This window comes from Aphelocoma coerulescens, chromosome 29 (assembly GCF_041296385.1).
Source record: "Aphelocoma coerulescens isolate FSJ_1873_10779 chromosome 29, UR_Acoe_1.0, whole genome shotgun sequence".
Classification (NCBI taxonomy): domain Eukaryota; kingdom Metazoa; phylum Chordata; class Aves; order Passeriformes; family Corvidae; genus Aphelocoma; species Aphelocoma coerulescens.
Window position 1 is genome coordinate 3,148,373 of NC_091042.1, and position 27,176 is coordinate 3,175,548.

General features: G+C 50.8%; 2 protein-coding genes across 2 annotated transcripts; both read right to left on the reverse strand.

Annotated features, from left to right (window-relative positions):
* Window positions 1-996: 996 nt before the first annotated feature.
* HOXC9 (homeobox C9) lies at window positions 997-4,478 on the reverse strand. Its single transcript, XM_068997666.1, has 2 exons — window positions 3,891-4,478; window positions 997-1,968 (listed from the first exon to the last, which is right to left on the reverse strand). The coding sequence occupies exons 1-2, from the start codon at window positions 4,420-4,422 to the stop codon at window positions 1,724-1,726; spliced, it is 777 nt and encodes a 258-aa protein (XP_068853767.1). The 5' UTR covers window positions 4,423-4,478; the 3' UTR covers window positions 997-1,723.
* Window positions 4,479-15,122: 10,644 nt separating this feature from the next.
* On the reverse strand, window positions 15,123-19,561 carry HOXC10 (homeobox C10). The gene is made up of 2 exons (XM_068997675.1): window positions 18,796-19,561; window positions 15,123-15,596 (listed from the first exon to the last, which is right to left on the reverse strand). Exons 1-2 carry the CDS (start codon window positions 19,559-19,561, stop codon window positions 15,319-15,321), a joined length of 1,044 nt encoding a protein of 347 aa, XP_068853776.1. The 3' UTR covers window positions 15,123-15,318.
* Between the last annotated feature and the right edge of the window lie 7,615 nt (window positions 19,562-27,176).

Below are 27,176 nucleotides of genomic sequence, written 5' to 3' on the forward strand. Positions count from 1 at the left end.
CCAAAAAAGGGGGAGGAAGGAACAGGGGGGAAAAAAACAACCCTCAGAAGCAGCGAAAATATTAAAGAGCGATGTTTTAGCAGATCGGCGGAAATAATCGCTACCAGATTTTGTTGTGGTTTTTTTGGGGGAACGGGAAGGGGGTGGATTTGGGGGGAAAACCGGGACGAGGGCGACGAACGCGTCCCGCCCGCGCGGTCTGGTCCTGATTAGGGCGATTCCAGCTCGTTTCATTAAAGAAAGGCACCTCCAACAAGTTTTTATGATTAAACATCCCTCGCTGCTCGTTTTTTCTGCCTTTTCCTGCCTCCCGCAGCCGCCTGGGAAGCGCCGGCGGAGGGAGGAAGGGGCCGGGGCCGGACCCGGCTTTTCCTCGCCGGGGGCCGGGGGGGGTTTGACCTTTCCTCAGCCTCCCCCCACTTTTTGGTTTGGTTTGGGTTTTTTTTTTTAATCATTTCCCCCTCGCAGAGCGAAAAAGAAAAGGGGGACGGGGGGGGTCGCGGCTCTGCGGGATTTTTTTTGGCCTTTCCGCCCCGAAATTTGCGGCCGCGTGGCCGCCGCGCGCTGATTTCCCGGCTCCTTTTTCCTCCCCCCGCTCCTTCCCCCACCGCGGGTATTTTCATTTTCTTCTTTTTTCCTATTTTTCCCCCTCCTTTCCAGGCCTGCAGAAGCCCCTGGATCAGCGGCCGCTCGTGCCAAGCTCCTCCATCCATTCCCAGCATCCACATCCAGCTTTTTTTTTTTTTTTCCCTTTTTTTTTTTTTTTTTCCCCAGCACATCCTTCGATCGCCCGCGGCCGTAAATTAGCACAATTAATTATCGCAATCTCCAAATTGATGGCGCGCAGAACCCTTACCTCAGCGCCTTTTTACCGCCGCGTTTCGGGCATGGAAAATGCAGGAAAAAAAAAAACCCGCTCGGGGATGCTCGGGCCGAGCCCCGGGGCTGCTTTGAAAGAAAAAGACACCTCCAATGCCGATTTTTTTTTTTGCTGTTTCGTTGTTTTCGGGTGTTTTCTGGTTTTTTTTTTTGTTTAAGGTATATTTACATAGAGCTGCTCTACAATAGGCAACAGAACAAATATTACAGAACGGGTCTGAGACGAGAATAAAATACACAAAATCGGTACAGCAGAAACGTTCAACACCGTGACAGAACATCAGCATCGAGAGCCATCATTCCCTCCAGTCCTTTTTTTGTTTTGTTTTTTTTTCTCCTTTTTTGTTGTTTTCCTCTCTCTTTTTTTTTTTTTTTTTGTACAAAATATTCACTCGCGAGCTCGCGGGATTCCAAAAAAAAAAAAAAATTCAAAAAAAAAAATTTCAAAATACTGGATGAAGTTTTAATTTAGGAAATAAAATATAATAATAATTAAAAAAAACCACAAAAATAAAAATTCAAGTACTTCTCGTGTCGCTTTTGCTGAGGGCAGAGCAAGGCGGAAGAAAGGAAGAGAAAACCAAACCCCCCCCGGGCATTTTGCTTTTATTATTTTTTTCTCTTTTCAGTCGCATTTCAGAACAGCCTCGAGTCCCCAGACCTCTAACGCTAAACATTCATCCGCACATTCAAAGTCAGAAACGTTTCACCCCTTTTTTATCATCATTATCCTCTTTTTCCCCTCTTTTTTCTGGTTTTTTTTTTCGGTATTTTTTTTTGCTGGTTTTTTTTCTTTTTCTTTTTTTTTTTCCTCTCCACCCTCGTTTCTCTCCGCCAAACTTTCTCATTGCTGTTCCTTATCGCTTTTCTCTTTATTCATTTTCTTCATTTTCATTCGCCTGTTCTGAAACCAGATTTTGACCTGGCGTTCCGTGAGGTTCAGCACCCGCGCCACTTCGTACCTCCGGTCCCGCGTGAGGTACATATTGAATAAAAACTCTTTTTCCAGTTCCAGGGTCTGATATTTTGTGTAAGGGCATCGTTTCTTCCTCGTGGAGCGCGCGTGAATCCAATTTGCCACGGGGTTGTCTGAGAAAGAAGATTTTTTTATAGATATATTTCTTTTTTTTTATGGTTTTTAAATTTTAAAATATTTTAATTTTTTTTTGGGGGGGGGCCTGGGGAAAATATCAATTTACAAATCTGGCCTTTTAAAAAAATTTTTTCCCTCCCCCCTCCACGCCCTACAGCCAGAACCTGTTTAATTAGCAGCTCTTACCTAAATATTTTAAGTGACCTTCACAAGGGTTTAATCTGTTTATTTTGGAGGGGGTCATTTCCTTTCTCTTTTCGCTGCCGTTCTCACGTTAAAAAAAAAAAACAAAAAAAAAAAAAACCAAAAAAAAAACCACAACAAAACTTTCAGTAAAAAAAAAAAATCGGAAAAAAAAATCAAGAATCAAGAATCAAAAATAAAACCGGCGCGATGGGTTTAAAATAATAATAATTCTCCACATGGCGGCTGCTGCTGCTGGCGGTAATCGAAGAACGTAGTCATAAAAAGTCAAAATTCCCACCATTTCATAGGCCCATAAACTCTTTTTACAACCTCAGCTCGCCAAGACTTTCCCCAGAAGCTCTCCCGGACCTGCAAAGCCGCGCTGGGTTTTTTTAATATCTTCGGGATGACACGCGGGGTGTCGCAAAAATCGGATTTTTAGGGGGTTTTTGTTTTTTTTTTTTTTTGCCTTTTGAAAGGGATTTCGCCCCGCTGGTTCGGGGGTGCAGCTTTTCCCCCCGCGGGCGTTTTTAGGATGCTCCGGGCAGCCAGGGGAGCTTTTCCCCCCCGAATTCCTCGCCCCATTCCCATCCCGAGCGTGCCTGGCACCGGCCCGCCTGTCACGGACAGCGGTGCCAGCCCAGCCCCGCTGCCAGCGCGGTGCCCAGGGGCTGTCACCGCCCCGCCGCCCCCAAATCCCCCCGTCCTCGGGCCGGGGCTGGCCCCAAAGTCGCCCCAAAAGTGTCCCCAAGCTCGCCTGCGCGAGGTTTTGGGGTGATTTGAGGCGATTTTCGCCCTCTTCCTGCAGCGGCCGTTACCTGATCGCTGCCCCTGGAAGTGCTCGAGGTTTTGCTGATGCCCGCCTCGGGTTTGGGGTTTTTGGGGGGTTTTTTTTGGGAGTTTCCCCCCTCCCTCCTCAGCAGCTCCAGTGCCCTGCGCTCGCTGCCTTCTGCCCCCTCAGCTGCCTCTAAAATCCCGATTTTCCTCCTTTTTCTCCTTTGCAGCCCTCCCCAGGCTCCCACCTTTCCCTTTATTCCCACGTGGAGGAGGATTTTTTTGGGGGGGGGAATAATTTAGGAATAACCGCGCCGCCGGAGCTTTTATTGATTTTTCCAAGAGATAAAGGGGGCACCTCTGCGTTCACCCAGAGATGTTCCCTTCCCCTCCCTGGGAAAAAAAAAAAAAAAAAAAAAAAAAAAAAAAGAAACCAAACCCAAAATCCACCCCCACATCCGCACGTTCGCTCCCAGGCATCTCCAAACTCTTCCTTGTTCTTGGAAAGTGGGAATTTTTGGGAGCCAAAGAGGCTTCTCCCTCCGCTTTACCCCTCTCTCGCACACGCACGCTCTTCCTCTAGAACTATTATTATTATCATGATGATGATGATGATGACTATTATTATTTTTGGTTTAATTCTCCCCCCCTGGAAAGGGGGTGGGGATCAAAGCAGCCCCGTCAGTGGAATAAAAATCTTTTTTTAAAAAAGGGGGGAAATAGAGAAGAATAAAAAGGAGGGGGGGGGGGTGAAAAACATCCCAAAGAGCCCGAAACAAAGTGGACTCGCTGAAACCCCCAGAATCTTCCTGCGGCTCTGGAGTTTTAGGGTCGGGCTCTGTCCCTCTCCTCTCTCTCTCTCTCTCTCTCTCTCTCTAAGGTAATTTCATTTTATTGAGTAGGGTCCTGGAAGCCGTAATGCCTTCCGCGGTCGTAAACAAGAATGACTTGGACTTACTGGGGTCTAATTCGTGCTTTTCTTCTTTGTGTTTGCTGGAAGCGATGGCTTCGGACTCCGGGGAAGACGGAATTGTCTGCGCCGCTCTGTCTCGCAGCTCCCCGGGAGCCCCGTACATGAAATCCGCGTAGCCGCGGCCGTCGGAGGGGCCGCACTCCGCCCTTCTCCCCCCAAAAGCGTCCGCCTTGAGCCCGTAGGGCCGAGCCCCGAAGGCCGGGAAGGACACGGCCCCGGCCAGCGGCTCCAGCCAAGTCCGCACGTACCTGGGCTCGGCCGCCTGCGGCCCGTACGGGGGCGGGGGGTGCGGGTGGGGGTAGCCCACCGAGGGCTGCGAGGGCACGGGGGCCCACGAGGTGGTGAAAACGGCCGGTTTGGGGGCGAAACTGCACGAGGGGAAGTCGCCACAGTCCGGCACTAATCCTGCGGGGCGAGCGGCGCCGGGGCCGCCGAACCGCGAGGCCAAGAGCTCCTCGTTGTCGTGGCCGATCAGCGAGTCCACGTAGTAGTTGCTGATGGGGCCCGAAGCCGACATGGTTCGCTCGCCCCCTCTTTTACATTCATAAGATTATTGTATGAAGTGTATGTGTACTTTTTATCTGCTCATAGAACAATCAGGGCAGGTAATTATTTTTTCAGCCGTTCCCACTGTGCCATTGGCTGCCGCCCTCACGTGATTGTATTTACCCAAAAATATCGCCTGGATCAATCCGCAGGGCTTTTTTTTTTTTTTTTTTTTCCCCTTTTTTTTTTTTCCCCTCCTATCCCCTGTTTTTTTTTTTCCCTTTTTTTTTTTTTTTTTTAAATCTCATAACGCCACCCGGCTTTTCCTTAAAAAAAAAAAAAAAAAAAAGAAAAGAAAAAAAAAAGAAAAAGCGGCTGGAAACGGGGGCGGAGATGAGGAGGAGGAGGAGGAGGAGGAGGGAGGGATGCTCGGCTGCTCGGCGGCCGGGGGATGCTCAGCCCCGCGGGCTGGGAGGGGGGAGATTCTCCCCGATGCTCCGAGCGAGAGGCAGAGAAGGTGGAAGGTAATTGTGGAAGGTAGCCCAGGAACTATTTCTTGACGTAATTTATCTCTGTCCTCTCCTCCCGCGGCTCTAATGGACGCGTTAAATTGAATTTCGGTGAGAAAAGGGGCGAGCGGAGAAGTGCGCTGGAGGTGGGATCCCCACCCGGAGCCGGGGAGGGGAAGAGAGAGGGGGGGAAGAGAAGCTCGGAGCCTAAAAGGGGGGAAAAAAAAGGGCTTTTGTCATCTTTGGCAGCGCTGTCTCCTCGCCAGGGCTGCTCCAGGGATCCGCGGGGTCCTGCTTGGAGGAAGGAGCTTCTCCAGCAGCGAAAAAAATAAAATTATGGAGAATTCTAGGCGGCTTTAGAAAAAGAGGAGGGAGGATATAATAATGATAAACCCCCTCCTTCACCCCCCCCCCCAAAAAAAAACCCCAAAAAATTAAAAATATAAAAAGGGAAAGCTGCGCTTTTGCGAGGCAAAGGCTGCGATGTTGGGCGAGGAGGAGCCGGGGATGTTTTTTATGTCCTTCAATAAAATTTTTACGAGGATCATTTGATTGTTCATAAATGTGTCGTTCATTAAATAAAAGCGCAGGACGGAGTTTTCAGCTCGCGGGAGCTCGGGGGGGGACGCGAGGGAGCTTTTGGTGGCAGGAGGAAGCAGCGACGTGTGCTGGGCACATGAGTTTGATGGTTTTATTTTTGCCTTTTTGGGTTTGTGGTTTTTTTGGTTTTGTTTTTTTTTGGGTGACGCCCGGAAACTTTTGGGTTTTTTGCGCCAAAGCGAGTGGAGAAGTTGGGAGAGTTAAAAATTCCACGGTAGCCCGGCTGCGTTTTGAGGGAATAACCTTGCTTTTGTAAGGAAAGACAGGTAGGTGAAGAGCTCCCGCCCCGTGGAGTCTCCAAGAAGGGACTTGGGCGATTTCTTCGGAAGCAAAAAAATAAAATAAAATAAATGAAATCCCTTTAAAAATGAAATTATCTCTCAGGATTTGGTTTTTTGTTTTGTTTTTTTTTTTTTTTTGTAAAGACAGAACCCCCCTGGAAAATGGATTTTCTGCCTTCTCCAGGGTTCTCCAACCGCTCGGGTTTCCTAAAGCTGGGAGGGAAATGGGGCGAAATTGGGGAGGAGAGGGAAAAGTGCGGAGCGCTGGGGGGGTGTCCCCAATGTCACCTCTGAGAGTGGCTCTGCTCGAGTCCCACGGACCCAAAACCCCGCGGTTTTCACTCATTTTCCCCCTTTTTATGCTGCACGAGAGACGCGAGCAGCAGGAGGAGAGGGCTGAGGAAAATCGAGGCAAGGATTGAGGCAGGGACCGGGCAAAAGAGCCCAAAATGAGCGGAACTGGCAGGAAAATCCCCCCCAGCCCCTCCAAAGTCCGCCCCCGCGCAAAGCCCGCACCGCACCCCAGGAAAACCCAAAAAATGAAGGAATGGATGTCCCAGAGCTGCTGGGGGAAATGGGATTTTCACCTAAAACCAGGGATTTGTCTCGGAAAACTCCGGATTTTGCCCAAAAAGTCCTCGCCTCGCTGCCCCCCGCCAGAATTTCTGCCTCGCTCCGTTTTGAGGCTCCTGTTTTCTGCGAGCCCTTAAAGGGAAATATTCCAGCGGGCTCTGGATGTCTTCCCTGGCCTTCCCAGAGCCCGATTTATCTGTCAATCACCGGCCTCCACTCGGGGGTATTTTTACGTTGACGAGGGGGTAAAAAAATATAAAAACATCCTCGTTATTCTTCTCTTTATCCCCATTTTCCAAACGCTTCCTGGTGGAGGGGAGGGGGTGGAAAATCCGCCTGGCTTTTCCCACTTTTGGGGGGGATCTTTAAAGGAGAAATCCTGACAAAAGCAGCCGGGAAAGGGAGAGAGGGGAGGAAGGAGGAAGAGGCAGAGAGGGAAGGAGGGAGAGAGGAAGCGAAGACGGAGCGGGATGAGGGGAGAGGAGCACCGGGAGGTTTCTCCAGCGGGGGGAAAAAGGGAATTCTGTCAGGAAAACCCCACAGGCGACCGGCGGGAGGAGCAGGAGCGATCCGAGCTGGGGCGAGGAGCGGATTTTGCGAGCCCAGCGCGGCCAGGCAAGGTCACGGAATGAAGCCGCGGATGTCGGTGTCACACAAAGGCGAGGATTCCTTGGATTTCCACATGGAAAACCCGCGGAACGCGGGATTTGTTCACCTCCCACCCCCCCCGCCCTCCCCCGGCGTGGGGTGGGGAATGAATTTTTTAAAAATCCCCCTCGGGATCGCAGCGCGAAGCGCGGGGCGGCCGCGGATGGAGCAGCACAAAGCGGGGATGGGGACGCTTCACCTTAAAGCGAATTAAAGCCTCGGCTTTGAGGCTGGAGACGCGGTTTTGAGGCTGAAATCAGAGGTCTTTTTGAGGTTCAAACAAGGTTTTGAGGCTAAAAACTCGGTTTGAGGCTAAAGCCACGGCTTAAGGCAGCGGTTCCCCCCCTGAATCCCGCACCACGACGGGAAACCCCATAAAATTCACCACGGTGGGACCCCCCCCCCCCATAAAATTTCCACTTCTCCCTATAAAATCTCGTCCCTTTCCCGCTCGTCTCGAGGCGAAAACATCGCCGTGGATGGGGGCAAAGTTCTGGGGGGAAAAGTCCTCTGGGGGAGCAGCGAGCTCCGGGAATATTCCCCTTTCCCAGGATCCCGGCTGGAATTCCGGCTCTGGGATCCGGCAGCTCCCAGGTTGGGGCTCGCAGCTTTTCTGCGGCTCCGGGGGTGGTTTTTAGGGGAGATTCCCTTTTCCTGGCAGTGAGGGTGGAACCGTCGCATCCCTGCCTGGCGAATCCCTGCTCCTTCCCTCTCACCTCCCCTCTGGAATCCGCGGGGGGAAAAAAGAAACTCCGAGAGCGCCGAGCGAGCTCAGCCCCCGGCAGCGCGCGGGTTTTCAGATTTATTATTTCCTGGCCGAGAGAAGAAAATTCAAATATAAAATAATAATAATAATAATAATAATAATAATAATAATAATAATAATAATAATGAAAAGCAGGAAGGAGAGCAGCGGGTGAGGTTACAGAGAATGAAGCCTTTGTTTGAGCCCCGTCCCGGCCACTTCTGGCACCTTTTTGGAGCTAAAATCCTGCCCTTGTCCCTAAAAAATGCTCCCGAGCCGGGATCTGCCTCCCTCACTTCCAAATCTTTCGCCTTCGCTCCGAGAAATTCTGCCCTGACTGGGAGGAACGGGGACAAAAAAATAACCCAAATAAAAAATTAGAAAATAAAATAAAATGAAGAAATAAAAAGGAGCAGGAGAGTGAGGACAGGAAAATAAAAGAAATAAACCCGCTCGCGGCCGCGCTGACGCTGCTTCTGGGGGGATTTTTTTGGCTTTTTAATTCTTTTGGGGATTTTTTTTGGTTCTTTTTTTTTTTTTTTTGCGGGAAGTGGCGGCCGGGCAGAGGCAGCCGGAGGCGCCCGGGATTTGAGGGAAGCTCGGGAGCTTTCCCCCTTCTCCCAGCGCACCTCCGGGCCCCGAGCGGGGTCCCCGGACCCCGGGATCCCCCGGGGATGCTGCGGGTCCCGGGGGGGTCCGGGGGAGGGGGGACAGCGCGGGGGGGCCAAAAATCCCAAATCCATGCCCGATCCGCGGTTCAATTCCCACAGTCAAGGTCGGATTTTACCCGAAATCGGCGTTTTCGCCCCTCGGGCCCCCCCGGCCCCGCTCGGGGAAGGCGAATCCGCCTTGGCCGAGCGAAAGGAGCCCTCGGGCAGCTCCCGCTGGCGCTCCCGGCCGCTTTTCCAACCTTCATCCCGAATAAAGTTCCCTTTTCCTGCCTTTCTTTGTCCCTTTTCCGTCCCCTTCCTCTCCTCTCCTGCCTGCCCAAGTTCTTGCTCGCTCCCTTTTGTTCCTGCCTCGTCCTTCCTTTCCCTAAAAAAAACCCAGAAAAGAGGGGAAATTGCCCACAATGGAGGCAGAGGCTGCGGAATATTTCCCGGTGCCTCTGATTATCCCAGGATTGTCTCTCGGAGTAAATAAATGCGGGGAAAAATCAATTTCAGGCCATCCGCGGATCTCCCTCTGCCTTTCCCTCCCTGCTAAAATCCTCGGGGGGAAAAAACCCAACCAAACAACAAAAAAAAATCCCATTTATCCCAAGTCCTCCCATGGAAAACCTGTCCGGGACAAGAATTACCCGCTGGAAACGCCGAGCTGAGCCACGGAGGTAAAAAAAATTCCCATTTTTTCCGCCGGAAAAATTCCGCTGCGGGAGTTTTTTACCTGCTCGGGTGCCTCCCCCCCGCTCGCATCCCCCCCTCGTGTCTGCGGCTCAGAATTCCTGTCCCTCCAGCGCTGGAGGTACCGCGGGTGGACAATAAATTCCGAGCCGCAATTAAAGCTCGGAACGATTTCTTTAAGTGCGTTGTGGTCTCTTCCCCCCCCCCCCCCCAAAATAAAATTTCAGGTCTGCGCCCGCCGCAGCCTCCTGCGGATGTTCCCAAAGCCCCGCGAGCAGCGCGGAGAGGCGCAAAATCCGCGTTTCTCTCCAGCTTCGCCCGGGGTTTTTTTTTTTGGGTGCGATGCGCGCGGCGGGTCAAGAGAAGGGGGGAAAAAAAAATTACCAAACCCACAAACCCCTAAAAAAAACCCCGACTCATAAATGAAAAGAGGAGCGGGGAACAAGCCTGAACCCAGAGAGGCGAGGCGAGCACTGCCTGGAGAAACATTTTTCCATCCTTTCTGCCTCTGCATTTATTATGTTTCTGTCAGACAGGCTGTAATTAGCATAGATAACCACGGGCGCGAGCTGCGAGTTGTGTCTGCGAAATCCCATTGTCTGCCCGCTCCTGGCACCCCCGCAAGCCCCAAAGGTGTTGGGGAAGAGCCCGGTGCCCTCGGAGGAGACAAAAAAGCCCCGAACCGCGGCGGGGGAGGGAGGAGCGGGGCGGAGGGAGGACGGAGGTGGCTGCTGGAGGCGATGGATTCCAGCCCAGCATCTCCGGCCTGCTGCGGGAAATCCGCGCGCCCCTCCAAGCCGGCGCTTCCCGGCCCCCCCCCCCCCCCCAAAAAAAAAGCCTTGGGATGGGTTTTTCGGGATCTGTCCCATCCCAGCTGCCCCGCGGGGCGCGGTGCGGGGAGAGCAGTGCGGGGCCGGTACCTGCGCGGATCCCCCGCGGCTCCGCGCCGCAGCCTGGGGCGATTCCTGCCTTTCCCCACCATTCCCAGCATTTCTCAGGCCCTTTCCCGGCTCCTCTCTGCCCAAAGATCTGGGGGGGCTTTTCCCCCAAATCCGCACCAGCCAAGGCCCACGAGGAGCCAGAATTGATGGAATCCCTGCGAACGCCGCCAAAATAAATCCCAGCTCCCCCCCAAAAAATACAGGGAATTCATCAGCGCAGCTTCTCCCCACCCCAGCGCTTTTTCCGGGAGGTTTTTGCTTTTTTGGGGGGGCTGTTTTTAGGTAGTTTCTGATTTTTCCACACCCCCCCTGCAGCAAAGGATAAATTCCACCCCCCCAGGGCGCTGCTCGTCCACACAGAGAAACCTCCAGGTTTCGAAATTCGAAATTCCACCTGCTGGGAGCGGAGCGTTCCAGGAAAAGCCGCCAGAAAAAAAAAAAAAAACATCAGGCACCGCCAAATTGGCGATATCGCCAATATCCGACCCTGATAACGCGGAATCAACGCGCGGGGAGCGGAGGGGAAAAGCGCAGAAATGTCAAACACGCGGAGAGCAGCGTGCGGTCCCTGTGACTACTCCTGGTTTTCCATAAAAAAGCGGCGCATCCCAGGAAAATCTCGGAGCCATAAATCCCCCCCCGCGCCCCTCCGCCGCTCCAATATCATAATTAAAAACCAGTGGGGGAGATTTTAACTTTTTATGGCGTTTCTGGGGTTGGGGTTGCTGAGCATATTTTAAGTTTCGCTGCTTTTTTCTTTTTTATTCCTCTCTCTCTCTCTCTCCAGGGGTGGCTCGGAAATAAAAATCAATCTTAATATGCACAGAATAGAAATTGGTTTGTCTGGTTCACGCTGTTCGAAGAAAAAAGGGGAAGAAATCTGCAGATTGTTAATCCCGAGAAGGCAAAACTCATCATACATGTAATGAATCCTTTAAATCATTCAATTATCACAGCACTAATATCAAATAATTATGGTTAAACGTACCAGTAATCAACCTTGTCCCTGTTGAAATATTAATTTAAAGGAGTGCGGGGTGGTTTTTTTCTTCTTCTTTTCTTTTTTATTTTCCGCTTCTTTTGCCCTTTTAGCCACTTTTTAATTCCGTTTTTTTGCCCCCCGGGCTGATGAAAATACCCCAAACCAGCAGCGCTCTGCCCCAAACCAGCAACACTTGACGCATTTTCCGAGCTTAAACCCGAGCATTTTTAACACCGAACAGAGCATAAAAACCCAGATATTCAAAGATTCATTCCTTTTATTCTCCTTTGGGCCACAACTCCCAGCCCCAGATGGAGAAAATCGCGATTTCTGCAATCGAAATCAACTCCTGCCACAGCAAGCTCGCCCTCAGGCTCGCGGGGGGGAAGCCAAAAGCGGGGGAAACACGGGAAAATCACAACGCACCAGCAAAAGCAGCACCTAGAAACCACCACTGCGGCCAAAGCTCAACCTGCCCGCAGCGAACCTGCGAGCCCGGCCCCGAAAAACCCAAATACTCCGAGATTTCGCCTCAATTCCTCGGCGCCAACCTGCGCCGTGCAAGCTCTCCCCGACACCCGGCACGGGGCGGCTTTTCTGGGATGCCAGGACGCGCAAATCCGCCCAAAACCAGGAGCAAAGGGCTCTCGGAATTCCCGATTTCCCCCTCTGCCGTTCACCTTCGCCTCTTGGCATTTTCAATCCTCACCGATCCCTCTTTCCCCGCGATTTTTGCTTTGTTTCACTCCTTCAGTTTTCCTTTTCCCCCCCTTCTTTTTTTTGGCATCCAAACGCTGGCACAACTTTCCCAACTTTCCCAGAGGGGGGAAAAAGGGGTAAAAGAGCAACTTTTCCCCCTCTACTCGTGTGACACAAACGCCTGATTTCCTCCATCCCCAATTCCTGAGGTTTTTAGGTGTTTTTACTCCAGACAAATTCCCAATCCTGGCTTCCCAGAGCAACCTGGGGCTGGAAATCCAGATTAAAGCGTGGAAAAAAAAAAAGGGGGGGATGTTGAATTTAATCCCTGCCTGGAGACACCGGCAGCAGGAGAAGTCGAAACCCCCAAATTCTGCTTTTTTTTCCCCCGTTTTCACCTCCCCGGAACGCTGCGAGTTCTGGAGGGTTTTTTTAGGTGCCAGGGGGGATCAGCAGAAAAAGGGGAGCTCCCTGCACCAGCACAACCCCCACCCAAAAAAAAAAAAATCAGCGCTCCCCAGCACCCCTCCTCACCCCAAAAAATCCCCAAATCGCCTTCCCAGCTCAAAAAAAAAAAAAAAAAAATTAAAAAATTGTATGAATGCAGAAGCCGCCACGGGGAGGGGGGACAGGGTGGGATTTCTGATTTTAATTTTTATTATTATGATGATTTATTTCCTTTTTCATCTCCTTTTTTAAAGGCATCACCCCCGTGCTGGGGCTCTGCCAATCGCTGCCGATAATTTGGGGTGGAAAAGCGCAAAAAGCGCTGCCTTTGTCCTCCTCATTTCAGCAACAAAAGGGGGGAAATTGGGGCCAAAAAACTCAAAGGAAAGGGGCCAAAAATCAAAGAAAAAGGGCAAAAATCTCCGGGAGGGGGTCGGTGAAGGTTTAGGTCGTGCTGGTGCTGATCCCCATCACGGTGGGGACGGGATGGGATTTGGGGGGCTTTTTTTAGGGTGGCCGGCGCTCGCTGCGAGTTGCGCGGGGCGCGCAAGGAGCGCCCCGGGGCGCGCCCGGCGGAGCTGCGAGTGCTGCCCTTGATGAAGACGAACTGACGTAATTAAGGCAGTTTCTTGTTGCCGAGCTAAAAGCCCATCCCAACAACATGAAACTACCTAAACCACAGATCAGCTGCGCTGGGAAGGGGCGGAAGATCCACGCATTTTCTGTCAGAGAGGAGGGAAGAGGGGGAAAAAAAATCCAGGGAGAGCAGACAGCGAGAGGAGGAGGAGGAGGAGGAGGAGGAGGAGGAGGGAGAGAAAAGAGGGATGGGAGGAAGGTGGGGGGAAAAATAAAAAGGAGGAAGAAAAGGAGAGGAAAAGAAGAAAATTCGCCCCCTTTGTTGCTGGTCTCCCTTCGCCCCCCTCCCGTCTCTGGCCGAAATTCGCAGCCCAGAAAATGCTTTGGGGGCCGGGAGAAAGGAAGGGAAACCCCCAAAAATAAAAGCCCCGAAGCGGCATCTTTAATGTGTCCATGAAATCGCTGTGACCGGCGCTGGCTCGCTGCTCGCCGCGGCGGCGGCGGAGGCGTTTGGGGCGAGAACAGCTCGAAAATGCTGAATTATTGCGGGCTGCGCTCTCTCATTGCCAAAGCGGCCGCGTCCTGACCTTCTCCCGTCCAAATCGCGCTGATCCAGCCCCAAAAATCCTTCCCCGAGAGCCCTGCGCGGCCAGCGGGGCTGCCAGCAGCCAAATAAAATCACCTCGTGCCCGCGCTGCGCTCAGCATCCTCCTCAGAAAGGCACCGCGGGCACCTCTGCCAGCAGCGCTGGCACCTCCGCACGCTCCAAACCCTCCTGGTCCCCCCCAAAAACCCCGACATTCCGCCAATTCCCACGTTTAGCGAAGCCGCTGCCGCTCTCCGAGCCAACTCCGCGCAAAGAAGTTTCCAGGAAAGGGAGCTTTGGGGCAGAAAATCCGGGGGAAAATGGGAATATCCGCGCGATCCGTCCTGCAGCATGCATGGCCCCCGCGGAAATTCCGCTGTCAGGCGCGCAGGGAGCCGCTCCCGCGGAGGGCGAGCCCCCAAATCCTCCAGGAAAGCCGCGGAGCTGAGGCACGTCCGGAGAAGCTGCGGCTGAGCGCGGCTCCGCCGCTTTACCTTTGGCGCGGAGGAGGGGGAGGAAAAAGAAATCCACGCGGAGAGAGAAATCGCCTGCCTTACCTTGCGGCTGCCACCCCAAATCCCGCTGCCTCCGAGGTGTATTCCCAGGGAGGGCGATCCCTCCTCGGCAGCGCCCGCGGGGAGCGCGCGCGGCTTCCCAAAAAACCCCAAAGCGCGGAGGAGTTGCGCATCCCAAGGTTGCTGCTTCAGCTCTGCCTCCCTTCCCTCCTCCACAGTCACCTTTAAATGCATCTTTTACTGCTGCGGCACATTATATTTGCAGATCATAAAATCCACCTCCAGCGCTTACCGAGACTGTCCTGACATTACTGTTTTATGACCTTGACTTATTGTGGTCACCTGGATAATATTTAAATCAACGTTATGGGCTCTCGCTTATATTAAAAACCCCCGCCAGGAGAGGCTCCTGGAAGCCTTAAAAGGATGAGTCCTGAGGAGAGAGAAAGAAAAAAAAAAACCCTTATATAGAGGGGGGGGGGTTGAGGGGGAGATGGAAAAGAAGTGGTTCTTCACCCCAAAAAAAAAAACCAACAAAAAAAAAAACCCAAACACTTTAAGGAACCCGCTCGTCCACGGTTCTATGAAATTTATTTTCGCTCCATAAAGGAAGATACATGCAAAGGATAACACGTACAGGATATATTTAAATACCACAGCCACGAGAAATGGACTTTTTTCTTTTTTTTTCCCCCCCATCAGCGGATCACCCAACACTGCTCGATTTTTTAATTTTTTTTTTCTCTTTTATTCCCCCCTCTTTTTTTCCCCCCCCTCTTCTCTATTCCCCTTAAATATTTTGTTTCATGGATGGCATCGCTTTCCCTGGGAGGAACTGCACAACGCCGGGCGTGAGGTGTCCCCACTGCAACTTGAATTTACAGACACTTCCATGAAATACATCTTTTTTTTCCTTTTTTTCGCCGTTTTTATTTTACAATGGGCAGGCTACGCTAGGATATGGGGGGGAAAAAAAAACAACTTCGGGACGCATTTATTCCCTCCTAAACGTACAAAACACACCGGGGGGAAAGTCCTTCTGCCTTGTGCTGCACGGAAATAACTTAAAGCATCTGATAAGGTCGGGTTTGGTTTTTTTTTTTTTAGCGACCGTCTCCACCTTTTATTTTTCCACCGAGAAACCGCGGGTGCAGAATTCCTCCTGGCGCTCAGAGCGCTGCGTCTTCTCCCTCTGTAAAAATCACTCGAGGTCCTTTGATTTGATTTTATTTCAGTCGTTTTGGGATTGTTTCTTTTTCTTTTCTTTTTCTTTTTCCTTTTTTTTTTTTTTTTTTTTTGCCGGTGGGCGCCTCGCCTTTCTACCCGAGGGGGCGATTAGAATAAAATAACATAAAATAACAATAAAATAATAAAATAATAATAAAATAGATACTAAACACCCCGCACCCCCCCAAAAAAAAAATAAAAAAACCACAAATCGCGGGCGGTTCCGGGCGCTGCGCGGGGCGAGGAGGACGCGACTCAGGTGAAATTAAAATTCGAGGTGAGTTCGCGGATCCGGTTCTCCCTGTTCATCTTCTTGAGCTTCATGCGGCGGTTTTGGAACCAGATTTTGACCTGCCTGTCCGTCAGGTTGATGCTCTTGCTGATCTCCAGGCGGCGCTCTCGGGTCAAGTACATATTGAACAGAAACTCCTTCTCCAGCTCCAGCGTCTGGTGCTTGGTGTACGGACACCGCTTCTTTCTTCCGCTCTTTGCCGTCAGCCAATTTCCTGTGGCGTTCTCCGCCTTTATGTCCTCTGTTAAAAATAACAGCCCGGCGTGAGAGACCCTGGCAGGGGCAGCGAGGCGCTGAGACGGCTCTTTTTCCGCCCTCCCCCCCCCCCCAAAAAAAAAAATCGCGTTAAAATAAAGATGTTTGGGTGCGTTTGTGGAGGTGGGTTGGTCTTTTTGCCGAGAGGTGGTGGGGGGTTGGAAAGAAAAACAAACAAAAAAAAAAGAGATGCGCTGGCTGCGCTGGGTTCAGGGTTTTGGGGAGGGGAGTGGGGGTTTTGGGCAGAGAAAAGGGGGTTTGGGGGGAGAAGAATCCAGTTTGGAGGAGTTCAGTTGGGGTTTTGGGCAGGGAAAAGGGGTTTGGGGGGAGAAGAATCCAGTTTGGAGGAGAGCAGGTGGGGTTTTGGGCAGAAAAAAGGGGTTTTGGGGGAGAAGAATCCAGTTTGGAGGAGAGCAGGTGGGGTTTGGGGAGGGGTAATTTGGGATTTTGGGCAGAGAAAAGGGGTTTTGGGGCAGAAGAATCCAGTTTGGAGGAGATCGGTTGGGGTTTGGGGAGGGGAATGGGGGTTTTGGACAGAGAAAAGGGGTTTTGGGGAGGGAAATTTCGGGTTTCGGGGGAGAAGAATCCAGTTTAGAGGAGATCAGTTGGGGTTTGGGGCGGGGAATGGGGATTTGGGGCAGGGAAATTTGGGGTTTGGGGGAGGGAAACCGGGATTTTTGGGGAGGGAAATTGGTTTTGGGGGAGAAGAATCGAACTTGGAGGAAATAAATCGGGGTTTGGGGAGGGGAATGGGGTTTTTGGGGAGAAGAATCGAGTCTGGAGGAGATAAATCGAGGTTTGGGGAGATAAATCGGGGTTTGGGGAGAGAAATGGGGATTGGAGGAGGTAAAAAGAGGGGGTTTTAGGGAAGAAGTGGGTGGGGAAAGCACCTCCACCGCCGAGGAACCCGCAAAGGTCGCGGGGTGAAGATCTCCTGCCTCCCCCACGGCAATTAAACACCGCTAATTAAAAACTCCCTGCGGTCAGAGATGAATTGTGGGGTCCGCCGCAGCTCTGGGGGCTTCCCCAAATCACCCCAAAACCCCCATCCTTTACCAGCTCATCCAGGGGCTGGAATGGGCGCGTTCTGGGGATATTTTTGGGGTGAAATAAATTTATTTTCGCTGCTCCCGAGCAGCCTTTCCCTGGAGGTTTTGCCCGGCTGAGCTGCGAGGGCACAAACGGGGGGAATTTGGAGGAATTTCGGGAAAGGCGCCCGCGTTTCACACGTCCCTAAACAAACACCGGCGGATCCTTGGGCTTTGAATTTGGTCATGAGGAGGAAAAACTCCGGCACCAAATCCCCGGCCGGGATCTGAGCCTGAATCCCAGGGAAAATCCAAGAGAATCGCAGCAAATCCTCGGCACCGGATTTGGGGGAAATCCGTGAAAATTTGGGGTTCGCCCTTCAGGGTTGACCCCAGAACCTTGAATGCCACCAAACCTTGGGAATCCCCTTGGAACGCTCTCCGCCCCCTCCCCCAAATGCTGAAATTCCACCAGAAAGGGATTTTTAGTTAAAAAACACCACAAAATTCGGGCTCGACGGAAACGAAAATCGCAGCTTTGAGCGGTTTCCCGACGAAGCGCCAGGAACAGAAACCGCCCGAATCCTCCCCAAATCGCCTCGGACCCTTCCAAACGTGAAACCTCGGTGACAACGACCCCAAAAAAGCTCCAAAATCTGCTCAGCCCCGCGCATCCGCTCCAAATTCCACATCCGAGCTGAGAGAAACCCGCTCCCTTTATTTATTTTCCAGTTCTTTCCACCCACAGCGCAAATCCAGCCCAAAATAACCTCTTTATTTTGGGGTTATCTCGCACCAAAACCTCTCCCGGCGCGGGCGTTGAAGGCGCTTTTGTGCAGATTAAGTTTGCAGCGTTTTGATAACCTTGACTTTGCTTTTTTTCCCCTTTGTTTGGTTTTTTTTTCTGTGGGTTTTTGCTGGGTGTGATCGCAGCTCAGCTGTCGGATCAAATCATTTCCCCTCCGGACCCCAAAACAGAAATGGGAATTCTTAAATAAAATAAAGAGGGCGGGGGAAGGGGAAAGGGAAAAAAAAAAAAGGAATTTTTGGGTTCTGCTTCTCCCAAGGCCAATTTTGATGGGGAAGGAGAGGTTTTGTTGGGGGGCCAGGATTTTTGGGGAGTCCACAAGAGAGCAGAGCCTGAATTTGAGGATATTTTAATCCACCCAGCACAGGCAAAGCCAGGCTTAGATCCGAGCGGGATTTTCCAGATTTTTTGGTTTGGGTTTTTTTTTTTTTTTTTTTTTTTTTTTCCCCGGAAAACCCAAATCCATCCCTTCCCATCGTTCCCGCTCGCTGAATCCGCCTCTGGATTTACCCAGCTTGGATTTAAGGGGGGAATAAACCCCGAATATTCCCAGATTTCCAGCCTCTCCAGCGAAAAATCCGAGCGCCTTCCATGCAAAGCCTCGCCTCGGAAAAATCCCAAACTTAAAACATCTGCTCAGCACAACAGAAACATTTTTTTGCCTCCGCAAACGAGACCTCGGTTCGTCAGCAACAACAACAACAAAAATTAAATCCAAAAAAAGCTTTTTCCTCTCCCTGAGCCTCTTCCCAAGCCTGGGAAGAGCCACAATTCCCGCCTGGAGCTGCGAATTCCTCTCCGCGCGTTTTCATTTCCATTATTTTTATTTTAATCCTTTTTTTTTTTTTTTTTAAACCCCGAGCCAACGCCAGAGGAAACCAATTCTCGCCTCGCGCGCGGAAATGGAGAATTCCCCCTGAAAAAGGGGCGAAAATCGGGGTTCATCCGCCTCAAAAAATCACAACAACCCCTCCCCAAGAGCCCCAAATCTCCGCGATTCCAAAGCAAAGCCACTCCCGCTCTCCGCAAACACCGAATTCCCATCTTTTTTCTGGCATTCAACACGCGCACAACAGATTTTCTTCCGCTCCGACCGCGCTCTCTGCTCCCTTTTCTCCGCTCTGGTATTTCAATTTATGAACACGTTTGAAAACAGCCCGATTTGAGGCAGAATATCTGCGTTTTGGGTGGTTTTTTTCCCTCCATAATCCCGATTATTTCAAAGCCAATTTCTGCGGGAGAAGCCGGCGGGGCAGAGAGCGCGTTCCTGAATATTCCCTGAACATTCCCTGAATATTCTCTCTTCTTAACCACTCCAATCGATTAAATAAGGAACGGTTCTCGCTTACCTTTCGCCTCGCTGTCGGAATTATCGGTGCTGGTGGTGTCGGTGCTTTTATTCAGCTCCTTCTCCGCCTCGGCCGCGCCGCCTTTTCCAGCGGCGCCGCTTTTTTCCGTTTTAATTTCGCTCGGCGGCTGCTCCGCGCCGGCGTTTTCGGGGAAATTCCCTTGGAATTTGGGCGAAATTCGCTCCACCACGGGCGGAGGAGGCGGAGGGGGCGGCGGAGCCGCTTCCAGATGCTCGTTCCTGGCGCTCAGGCTCGCCCGGGCTTCAAAAGTCGCCTCGAAATCGGCGGAATTGCCGCAATTCTGCGCCTTCTCCAGGGAGGGGTAGCCTTGGCCGGCTCGGTAGTAGCTGGGCACGGGCACCTCGTGCTCGCCCAGGCACGATTCGGGCAGCGGGGAGGGGAACAGGGCACCTTCGGGGGCGTTCTTGGCCCTTTTTTCCGCCGTGAACATGCAGCAGACATTCTCCTCCTTGACGCTGGCCGGGAAGGAGCAGGACGGCAGCTGCCTCGCAACAGGTTGCTCGATCCTAAAAGCGCTTTTGGGGTCGGCCCAGGTGTCGAGCTGAGCCAGGTAGGACGGGTAGGATCCCAGGGAAACCTCGTCGCGTTTGGGGAGAGAAGGGAGGATGCCACAGTTCCGCATCACCCCGCAGCCGAAATCGCCGCCGGGCTGCCCGAACATCCCCTGGCCCGAGGCGAAATTCTCCCCGCGGCTCAACGAGTCCATCAAAAACGAGTTGGGAGTCACATTGTTGGGACATGACATTTTCTCCGAGAGGGCTTTTAAGGAGGAATACTCCAGCCAGGGGCTGACATCTTTTTTTTAGCGAGGGGGGAAGGAGGAGAGAGGGAGGAAAAAAAAAAAATTTAAAAAAAAAAAAAAAAAAATCAAGCCCCATAATTATCCACGCATCGCTTTTCACTCCCCCCCCCCTTCCCTTTTTCCTTTTTTTTTCCCCCTCCATCCTTCACCCCCACGTGATGTTCAGGCCAATGAGGATTGAAAATGGCCTTGATGATTCAGACGGCGGAGACGTCACGGGGGTCAAGTTGTCGCCACCGGGAGCGGCACCGTGGAGCAACAGCGACATCTGCCCGCTCCCGGCCGGGACCTTCACGTTGAACAAAGCCCGAGCTGCCGCTGCCCTCCCGCCCCGTTTGTTTACCAACCCAGCCCCGCGTGGGGATGAAAAAACGGGGAAAAACCCCCCAATTTCCCACCCCCAATCCACCCCCCCGGGGGTGGCGTCAACGCGGGGAGAAAGGGGGGAAAGTGGAGTTATTAAAAAAGGGGGGGAAAAAAAAGGGAGAGAAGAGAAAATTTGCCCTCTTGTTGTTGGGGTTTTTTAATTTAATTCCGGCTTCCGTGGATGGGTCAAAACCTCTGTTTTTGTGGCCTGAAATTGAGGGGGGGGTTTAATTTTCGCTTCCCAACAAGCGACCCCCGCCCTGGTCTCTCCTTCCTCCTTCTCCTTCCTCCCTCGGCTGCTCCTTCCTCCCCCTCCCGATCTCGCTCCGGGCTCAGCCGCCGCCGCTCCTCGGCCGCGTTTTTATTTTTATTCCGTTTATTTCGGGGCTGGAGGGGCTTTGGGGGTCGCGCTTGGCTTCGGCCCTTTGGAGAAAAAAGGGGCGGGGGCTGCGGGGGGAGAAATTTGGGGAATAATCCCCAAAATTCCTCATCCGGGCTTCTCCCGAAACACCGCCGCTCCTCGGAGCAGGTCGGATTTTTCCCGAGCGGCTTCCCCTAATGAAGGAAAGGACGGTGAAATCCTCATTATTTTTTTTTTTTAATTTCCCCTTTTTTTGGTTGTTGTTTTTTCAATTCCTTTTTCCCCCCCTTTCCCCGCAGCTTCGCCTCCCCTTGCTCTGCCCAAGCAGCTTTTTTTAATTATCCGCTCTCATTCCCGAACTGTCTTAAGTTTCTGGGATAAAATGGCATCTGTGGAGTGCGCAGGGAGAGGGGGGAAAACCCCGCTGGGGAGGGGGGAAAAAAAGGTCGGATTTGGGAAAAAAGGAGGAACTTGGAGAGGGCGAACGGCGAGGGCTGAGCTGGGTCCGCTCCCGCCTGGCTCCCTCCGATCCCTCTTTTTCTCCGGGAATTCTCCGATCCATCCACGGACTCGCTGAAACCACGCGGAAAAAAAAAAAAAGAAAAAAAAAATCTTTAAACCGAAACTCTCCAGATTTGGGCGGTTTTTAATTTAATTCTCATTCTTTTCCTGCAGTTTTTAATTCAATTCTCGTTTTCCCGCAGCGAATTACGGAGTAAAGTTACTTTTTTTCTCCCTGTTTTTTTCCTTTCTCTTCTTTTTCCGTGGCGCGATTCCCATCGAGGCCAGCTCAAGTTGGTTTTTTGGGAATTTTGAATCTCCCGGAGAAAATTTGATGCCCAAAACCTCCGGAATTGGAGCTTTTCGTGGCCGCCGCGCCCTCCCCCTCCAACTTTATTTCCTTTATTATTCCCTAAATCGCGTCGGAATTGAGATCGATGGGGTTTTTCCATCGTTTGGGGTTTGGGACAATGGGGAATAAATGGATAAAATGGGAAATAGTCCGGGAATTTCAAGATCATTACGGGGGGGAAAGAGGCGGGTTCAGAGTCACTTTCAAGGGAAACAAAAAGAAAACGGCAGCGTTCATTTAAAAAAGGGGGGGGGGGGAAAAGGGAAAAAAAAAAGAAAAGAGAAACCAACAAAAACCAGGGGAGAATGCGGAAAAATGGGGGGGAAAGGGAATAAAAAAACAAAGGACAAAGGGGAAGAAATGAAATCGAGGGAAAGAAAGAAAAGAAAGAAAATCGCGGAGGAAAGGGGCGGAAAAAAAGTGGAACTTGACCGTTTGGGGCGATTTGTAACGGTTTAGGGCAAAGTCCCACTTAAATATTCTCACGTCTCCAAAGCTGTTTTCCCAAAGATTCTGCAAAGCCAGGGCTGTAAAATCGCCCCGATTCCCCTTCCCGGAGTTTCCCCCCGCATCCAATGCGACAAATTCCCATTTTTTTAGGCCTAAAAGAGGCCGATCCTAAACCCAGCCCGGGCCGAGCTTTCCTGGGATTCCGGCGCCATTTGGTTCCCTTGGAAAAAAAAAAAAAAAAAAAAAAAAAAGGGGGGGAGAGGGGAAAAAAAAGCGATTTGCGACTTTATTGCCTCAATTTGTGGGATCTGCGCAGGACTTTGGGAAGCGCTTTGATAGGAATCGTTCGGTTTTATGGGATCCAGGGAAAATTCCAGCTCATATTTATAAGCTCGGGATAAAACTTTAGTGTGGGAGCCGATATTTCCTCATTTATGGGTGATGAAATTAAAGAGCAGCACCGGATTTTGGTTGTATTCCGCTTTTTCCCCCCTCCCAATCCCATTTAATTTGATTTTTTTTTTCCTCCCCCCCCGCTGGTTTGATTTTGATTTTTTTCCGCATTTCCGCCCCGTTTTTGGCGGCCCAAGAATTTCCTCCAGCAGTTGCAGGTTTTTGGGATACCCACATTTGACCTGCCTGCACATTAAATGGGCTTTTCCCCATTTTTTCGCCCTCTATCCCGGCGTTTTTCCCGATTTTTTTCTCCCTCTCCTCCCGGTTTTGCTGCTGCCGATGGAAATTTGAAAAAATTCACCCCGAGCCGTTCAAATAATTGGAATTTTCTCCTCCGCGCAGGAGCATCCCGAGTGAAACTCCCACAAAGATGGGTGGAAAAATGGGGAAAAAAGTGCTGGAAACCTCCAATTTTAGGGAAGTGTGGCCGCTGCGGGGGTAAAATCTGGATTTACAGCGGGTTTTGAGCAGATTTTGCCAATTTCGAGCTCCCGGTGCGAAATTTGAAAGGTTTTAGGGCTCTTCTGCGAGTTCCTGATCGGCATCTTGGGGCCGCGAAGTGACGAATAAATAATAAAAAAAAAAAAAAAATCAGATTATTCATAAATTACGGCCTGAAACTTCCTCGGGATCGCACCGGGGATTCATTTTTGGGGAATAAAAAAGGGGGGATGGAAACCTCCGCGAGTCTCCGGGAGAGCGAATATTGCTTAAAGTTCAAAATAATTAAGAAGTCTGATAAAAAGCGGCTCATTAATGGGGGAGAGAGGAATAAAATTCATCAGCCTAAGTGGGACCCCCGTGGGGAAAAACGCCGCGCTCCAATTACGGGAAATAAATACCCCCAAATGCTCCTCGAACGCAAAAAGGGGAGGGCGAGGAATTGCGGGAAACGCCTGGAATTGGGCAGATTTGGGGGAATTCCTGCCCTTTTCCATGGCCTCAATCCCGGGAAAGCCGCGTGGCCCCAGCCCGGCCTTTTTTGGGGCAGTTTAGGGCGGGTTTTGGCCAATAAAGCCTGAAAAAATGAGGATTTTCCCCTTCCTCGTCCTCTGCGGTTAGGGGACACATTTTGGGGTCACTTCAGGGGATTTTTGTCCAACAAACCCTAAAAAAAAAAGGGATTTTCCCCTTCCTCGTCCCCTTGGAGACTGGGGACACATTTTGGGGTCACTTCAGGGGATTTTTGTCCAACAAACCCTAAAAAAACGGGGATTCCCCCCCTTCCTCGTCCCCTTGGAGATGAGGGACATTTTTGGGTCACTTCAGGACGATTTTTGTCCAATAAACCCCCCCAAAAAAGGGGATTTTGCCTTTCCTCGTCCCCTTGGAGACTGGGGACACATTTTGGGGTCACTTCAGGGGTTTTTGTCCAACGAACCCCACAAATGAGGATTTTTCCCTTTTAACCCCCCTGGGGTTGTCCCCGCGTGTCCCCAACGCCCCAAAAAGGCGTAATTTCCCCCAAAACATCACCGCGAATGTGGAGAGGAGGGAAGAGAGGAGATCCCACCTCCCCCAATCCCACCCATCATCCCCGCGAGTCCATAAATGTCCACAATTCCCAAATAAATATCCCGGGAATATTTTCCCTGTCTCCCCCTCCCCCCCTCCCTAATTATTTCACCGTGAATTATTATCCCGAGCTCTCCCCGTAATTTTTTTTTCCCGGATTTCCCCGCTTTATTCGGATTTTTTTATGGCAAACATCCATTTTTCCCCCTCTCTAGGAAGTTGTTGGGTGCCTTTAACGATTCCATTAAATTTCTATTTTTCCCCTCCCGAATTTCCCCGCTTTATTTGGATTTTTTTTTTTTTTTTATGGCAAACATCCATTTTTTTTCCCCTCTAGGAAGTTGTTGGGTGCCTTTAATGATCACCTTAAATTTGGAATTTTTTGTTTTGGTTTGGTTTTTGTTTTTTTGGGTTTTTTTTTCCCAGCGCCGGAAATAATTCTGATTTATGGCCCGGGGGGAGAACAATAACAGCGACGCCAAAAAATAAAAGAAAAAAAAAACCCCAACGCCTTTTTTTTTTTTTTATATGTTGGCTTAGAAACTGTAAACTCTCAGCACCAGAAATCCATCAAACTTTACAATCCCTCTTTCCCCGCTTCCTGCGCCGCCGGGAAACCCAAATCCAAGGAATTATGGAATGATTTTAAAGGGTTTTTTTTCTGACCCCCCACCCTGCGCTGGATCCTCCTTTAAAATCCATTCCCCCCCCCCAAAAAAAAAGGCAAAAAAAGCGGAATTTTGGGGTTTAATTCTGATTTCCAAACCTCAAATTTGCCTTTAAAAAAAAATGAAATAAAATTTTGATTTTTTTTTTTTTTTTTGCCAGCAGAGGTGGAGAAATCCGGGCGGCAGCTCTGGGAATTCTTGGGAAATTGAAATTATTTTTGTTGTTTTATCACATTTTACGGAGCTGAGAGGTGATGGCGAAATGTGGATTTGGGAGCCTCTTTTATAAGGTTAAAAAATGATGAAATAAACCAAAAACGAGGGCGAAGAGCAAACGATGAAAGGCAAAAATCGAGAACAATGAGGAAAAAACGGGGCTCCGCCCTGCGAATTGGGGACAAACCTCAAGGAATTCCCATTTTTCCCTAACCTGACGATAGGAAAAGGATTTTTTTTCCACCTTAAAATCAACATTATTGTGCCAACGGCAATTTTCACATTGAGAGGGGAGCGTTGACATTCCCGAGCCTCGTGGAGACGGAAAAAATTCCCCCAAAATCCCGGTTTCACACCTTTAGCGCGGAGACAAAGCCCGGCTTTAGGATCGCCCCTTACCAGCCGCGACTTAACGGGATCCGATTGAATTTTGGCCTTTCCAGCGCAGGAAAACGACGCGAAAAATCCGATTTCAAGGGGCATCTTTGACATTTCGGAGGGGATAATTGAATTTTTTCAAGAATATGTGAAATTTGGAATATTTTTGGGGAATTTTTCCGCGCCTGCAGAGCCCGGAGAGAACCCCCCGAGCGCCTCCCTCCCTCTGCTCGCCCCTCGCAGCCGGTTTAAATCAAGGCACATCTTTGGAGCAGAAGCCGCAGATTTTTGGTATCAAAAGGGAGCAGAGAGGCCCCTTTTGGACCATCAAAACCCCCAAATTTCCCCCGCTACTTGTAGCACATCAGCAGCCGCGATGTTTACATTCGTTCTCCCGGCCCTAATTTAATTTGGGGGGGTTTTTTTTCCGCCCCAAAAATGAAGTTTTTTATGGGTTTCGGTTGAGCCCAAGGCTCCCGCTCCGGCTGCGCCGCTCGAAATGAGAAATGAAAGGATCCCGGCGAGGTTTCCCGGCGCATTCCCGTGGTTTTTGTGGAATTCTCCAAAGCCGTTCCCGCTCCCATGTGCGGAGCATCCCTGGCACTCCAAGGCCGCGGAGCCGCCGCCATTTTGGGGCAAAATCCGTGGAAATTCGGGTTTTTTACCCCTTTTCAAGCAGTTGTAAACCCCTGATTTCTCCCCCCAATATCCCCCTCATTTCCTCTCTTTCATTGTTCCTTTTTGGGGGCTGGAATTTAATTTGGGGGGGGGCGTATTCCGATTTTTGCGGCGCTGTTTTGGGGCGGTTTCTGTGTTTTTAAGAGTCCAATTCTGTTTTTGAGGCGCCCTTGTTTGGGAGGATTTATTGATCTCTTTATTTTCTCTATTTCTCTATTTTTCTGTTTATTCATTTAATTCTCTATTTATTTATTTCTCTATCTATTCATTTAATTATATATATATTTATTTATTTAATTATCGATTTGTTTATTAATTAATTATCCACGAGTTCCTATTTCTCCCTGGAAGTTTCATCCAATTTCGGATCATTTTTTAAAGCGGGGGGAGCGCTTTAAAAACCCCATTTTTTGGTCGATTTCGCCCCAAATCCGTGCTTTTCTTCCTCCAAAATTCCCTCCTTTCTTCCCCTTCCCCTCCTCCTTTTTTTCCCCCGGTGGATTCCCAATATTCCAGCCGCAAATTTCCTCGAGGAAACCCCAATTTCCTCGCATTTCCCCCCAAAATGATGAAGCCACCAAGGTTCCCCCCGGCTCGGGGTCGCTTCCTTCGGATTCCCAGCCCTCGGGAGCTGCGATCGCTCCCGAAAAATCCGCCCAGCTCCCCCAAATCCAGGAATTCCCGCCGGGATCGCTCAGGGATGTTCGCTCCGAGGCCGGGTGCCAAAAAAAGCGATTTTTTTTGGCCAAAAAAGCCATTTTTTTCCCAATAAATCGGTTCCCCCCCCCCCCTTTCTTCGCCTTTGCCCAATGCCAGCTCCAGCCGGGAAAAGCGGGAATGATCCCAAGGTGGGGAATTCTCCCCCTCCAGGCCTTTGCTGGCGGCTCCAGCGCGGATTTTCCGCCCCCGCGGAGGTTCCGCCGCCTGCCCCGGGGTGCGCGGGGTGCGCGGAGCCCCCGGGAATCTCCGCATCCCAAAATTCCAACGTTTCCAGCTCCGAGGGATCCCCAGGCCCGGCCGCGCTCCGGTTCCTTCTTTTGCCCTTTTTTGCCTCTTTTTGGGTTTTATTTCCCCCCTTTCCTTCCATTTCCCCCCCTTTTCTTCCTTTTTCCTTCCCTTTCTTTGTTTCTTTCCTCTCCTTTTCCTTCCTCTTTTCCTTCCCTCCCTTTCTCCTTCATTTCTTTCCCCTCCCTCCCTTTCCCGTCTCGTTCCTTTTTCTTTCTTTTACTCGTTTTAAATCCCTTTTCCTTCCCCCCCACCCCATTTTTTCCTTTCCTCCCCCTTTTTCTTCCCTCTGGATATTTTTTTTCCCTTTTCTTTCTATTTTTTCTACGTTTTGAAGAATTCCTTCTCTCTCCAGAGAAGCCAAACCCCTCCCCCTCCCCCCAATTATCCCCCAAAATCCAATTAAGCCCCGGCCCCTCTCCCCCTCCTCCTCCCCTCCCGAGATTTCCCCCCAAAATCGCCCCCGGAGCTGCTCCCAAAAATTTTGGGGAGGGAAAATCCCGAGGAGAGCTTGGGAATGAATTCATTAATTATTAATTAGCGCGGGGCTCATTAACGCCGCGCCTCGGCTCAGCAGGGAGATTTTTTTTTTGTTGGGACGGGAAAAGTTGA

Excerpts from the sequence above, each read along its gene's own strand:
- HOXC10 (XM_068997675.1), bottom strand. The coding sequence starts at position 19,561 with ATGTCATGTCCCAACAATGTGACTCCCAACTCGTTTTTGATGGACTCG. Across the intron at positions 15,597-18,795 it reads TTCCGACAGCGAGGCGAAAG|AGGACATAAAGGCGGAGAAC; the intron begins GTAAGCGAGAAC and ends TATTTTTAACAG.
- HOXC9 (XM_068997666.1), bottom strand. The coding sequence starts at position 4,422 with ATGTCGGCTTCGGGCCCCATCAGCAACTACTACGTGGACTCGCTGATC. Across the intron at positions 1,969-3,890 it reads AAAGCACGAATTAGACCCCA|ACAACCCCGTGGCAAATTGG; the intron begins GTAAGTCCAAGT and ends CTTCTTTCTCAG.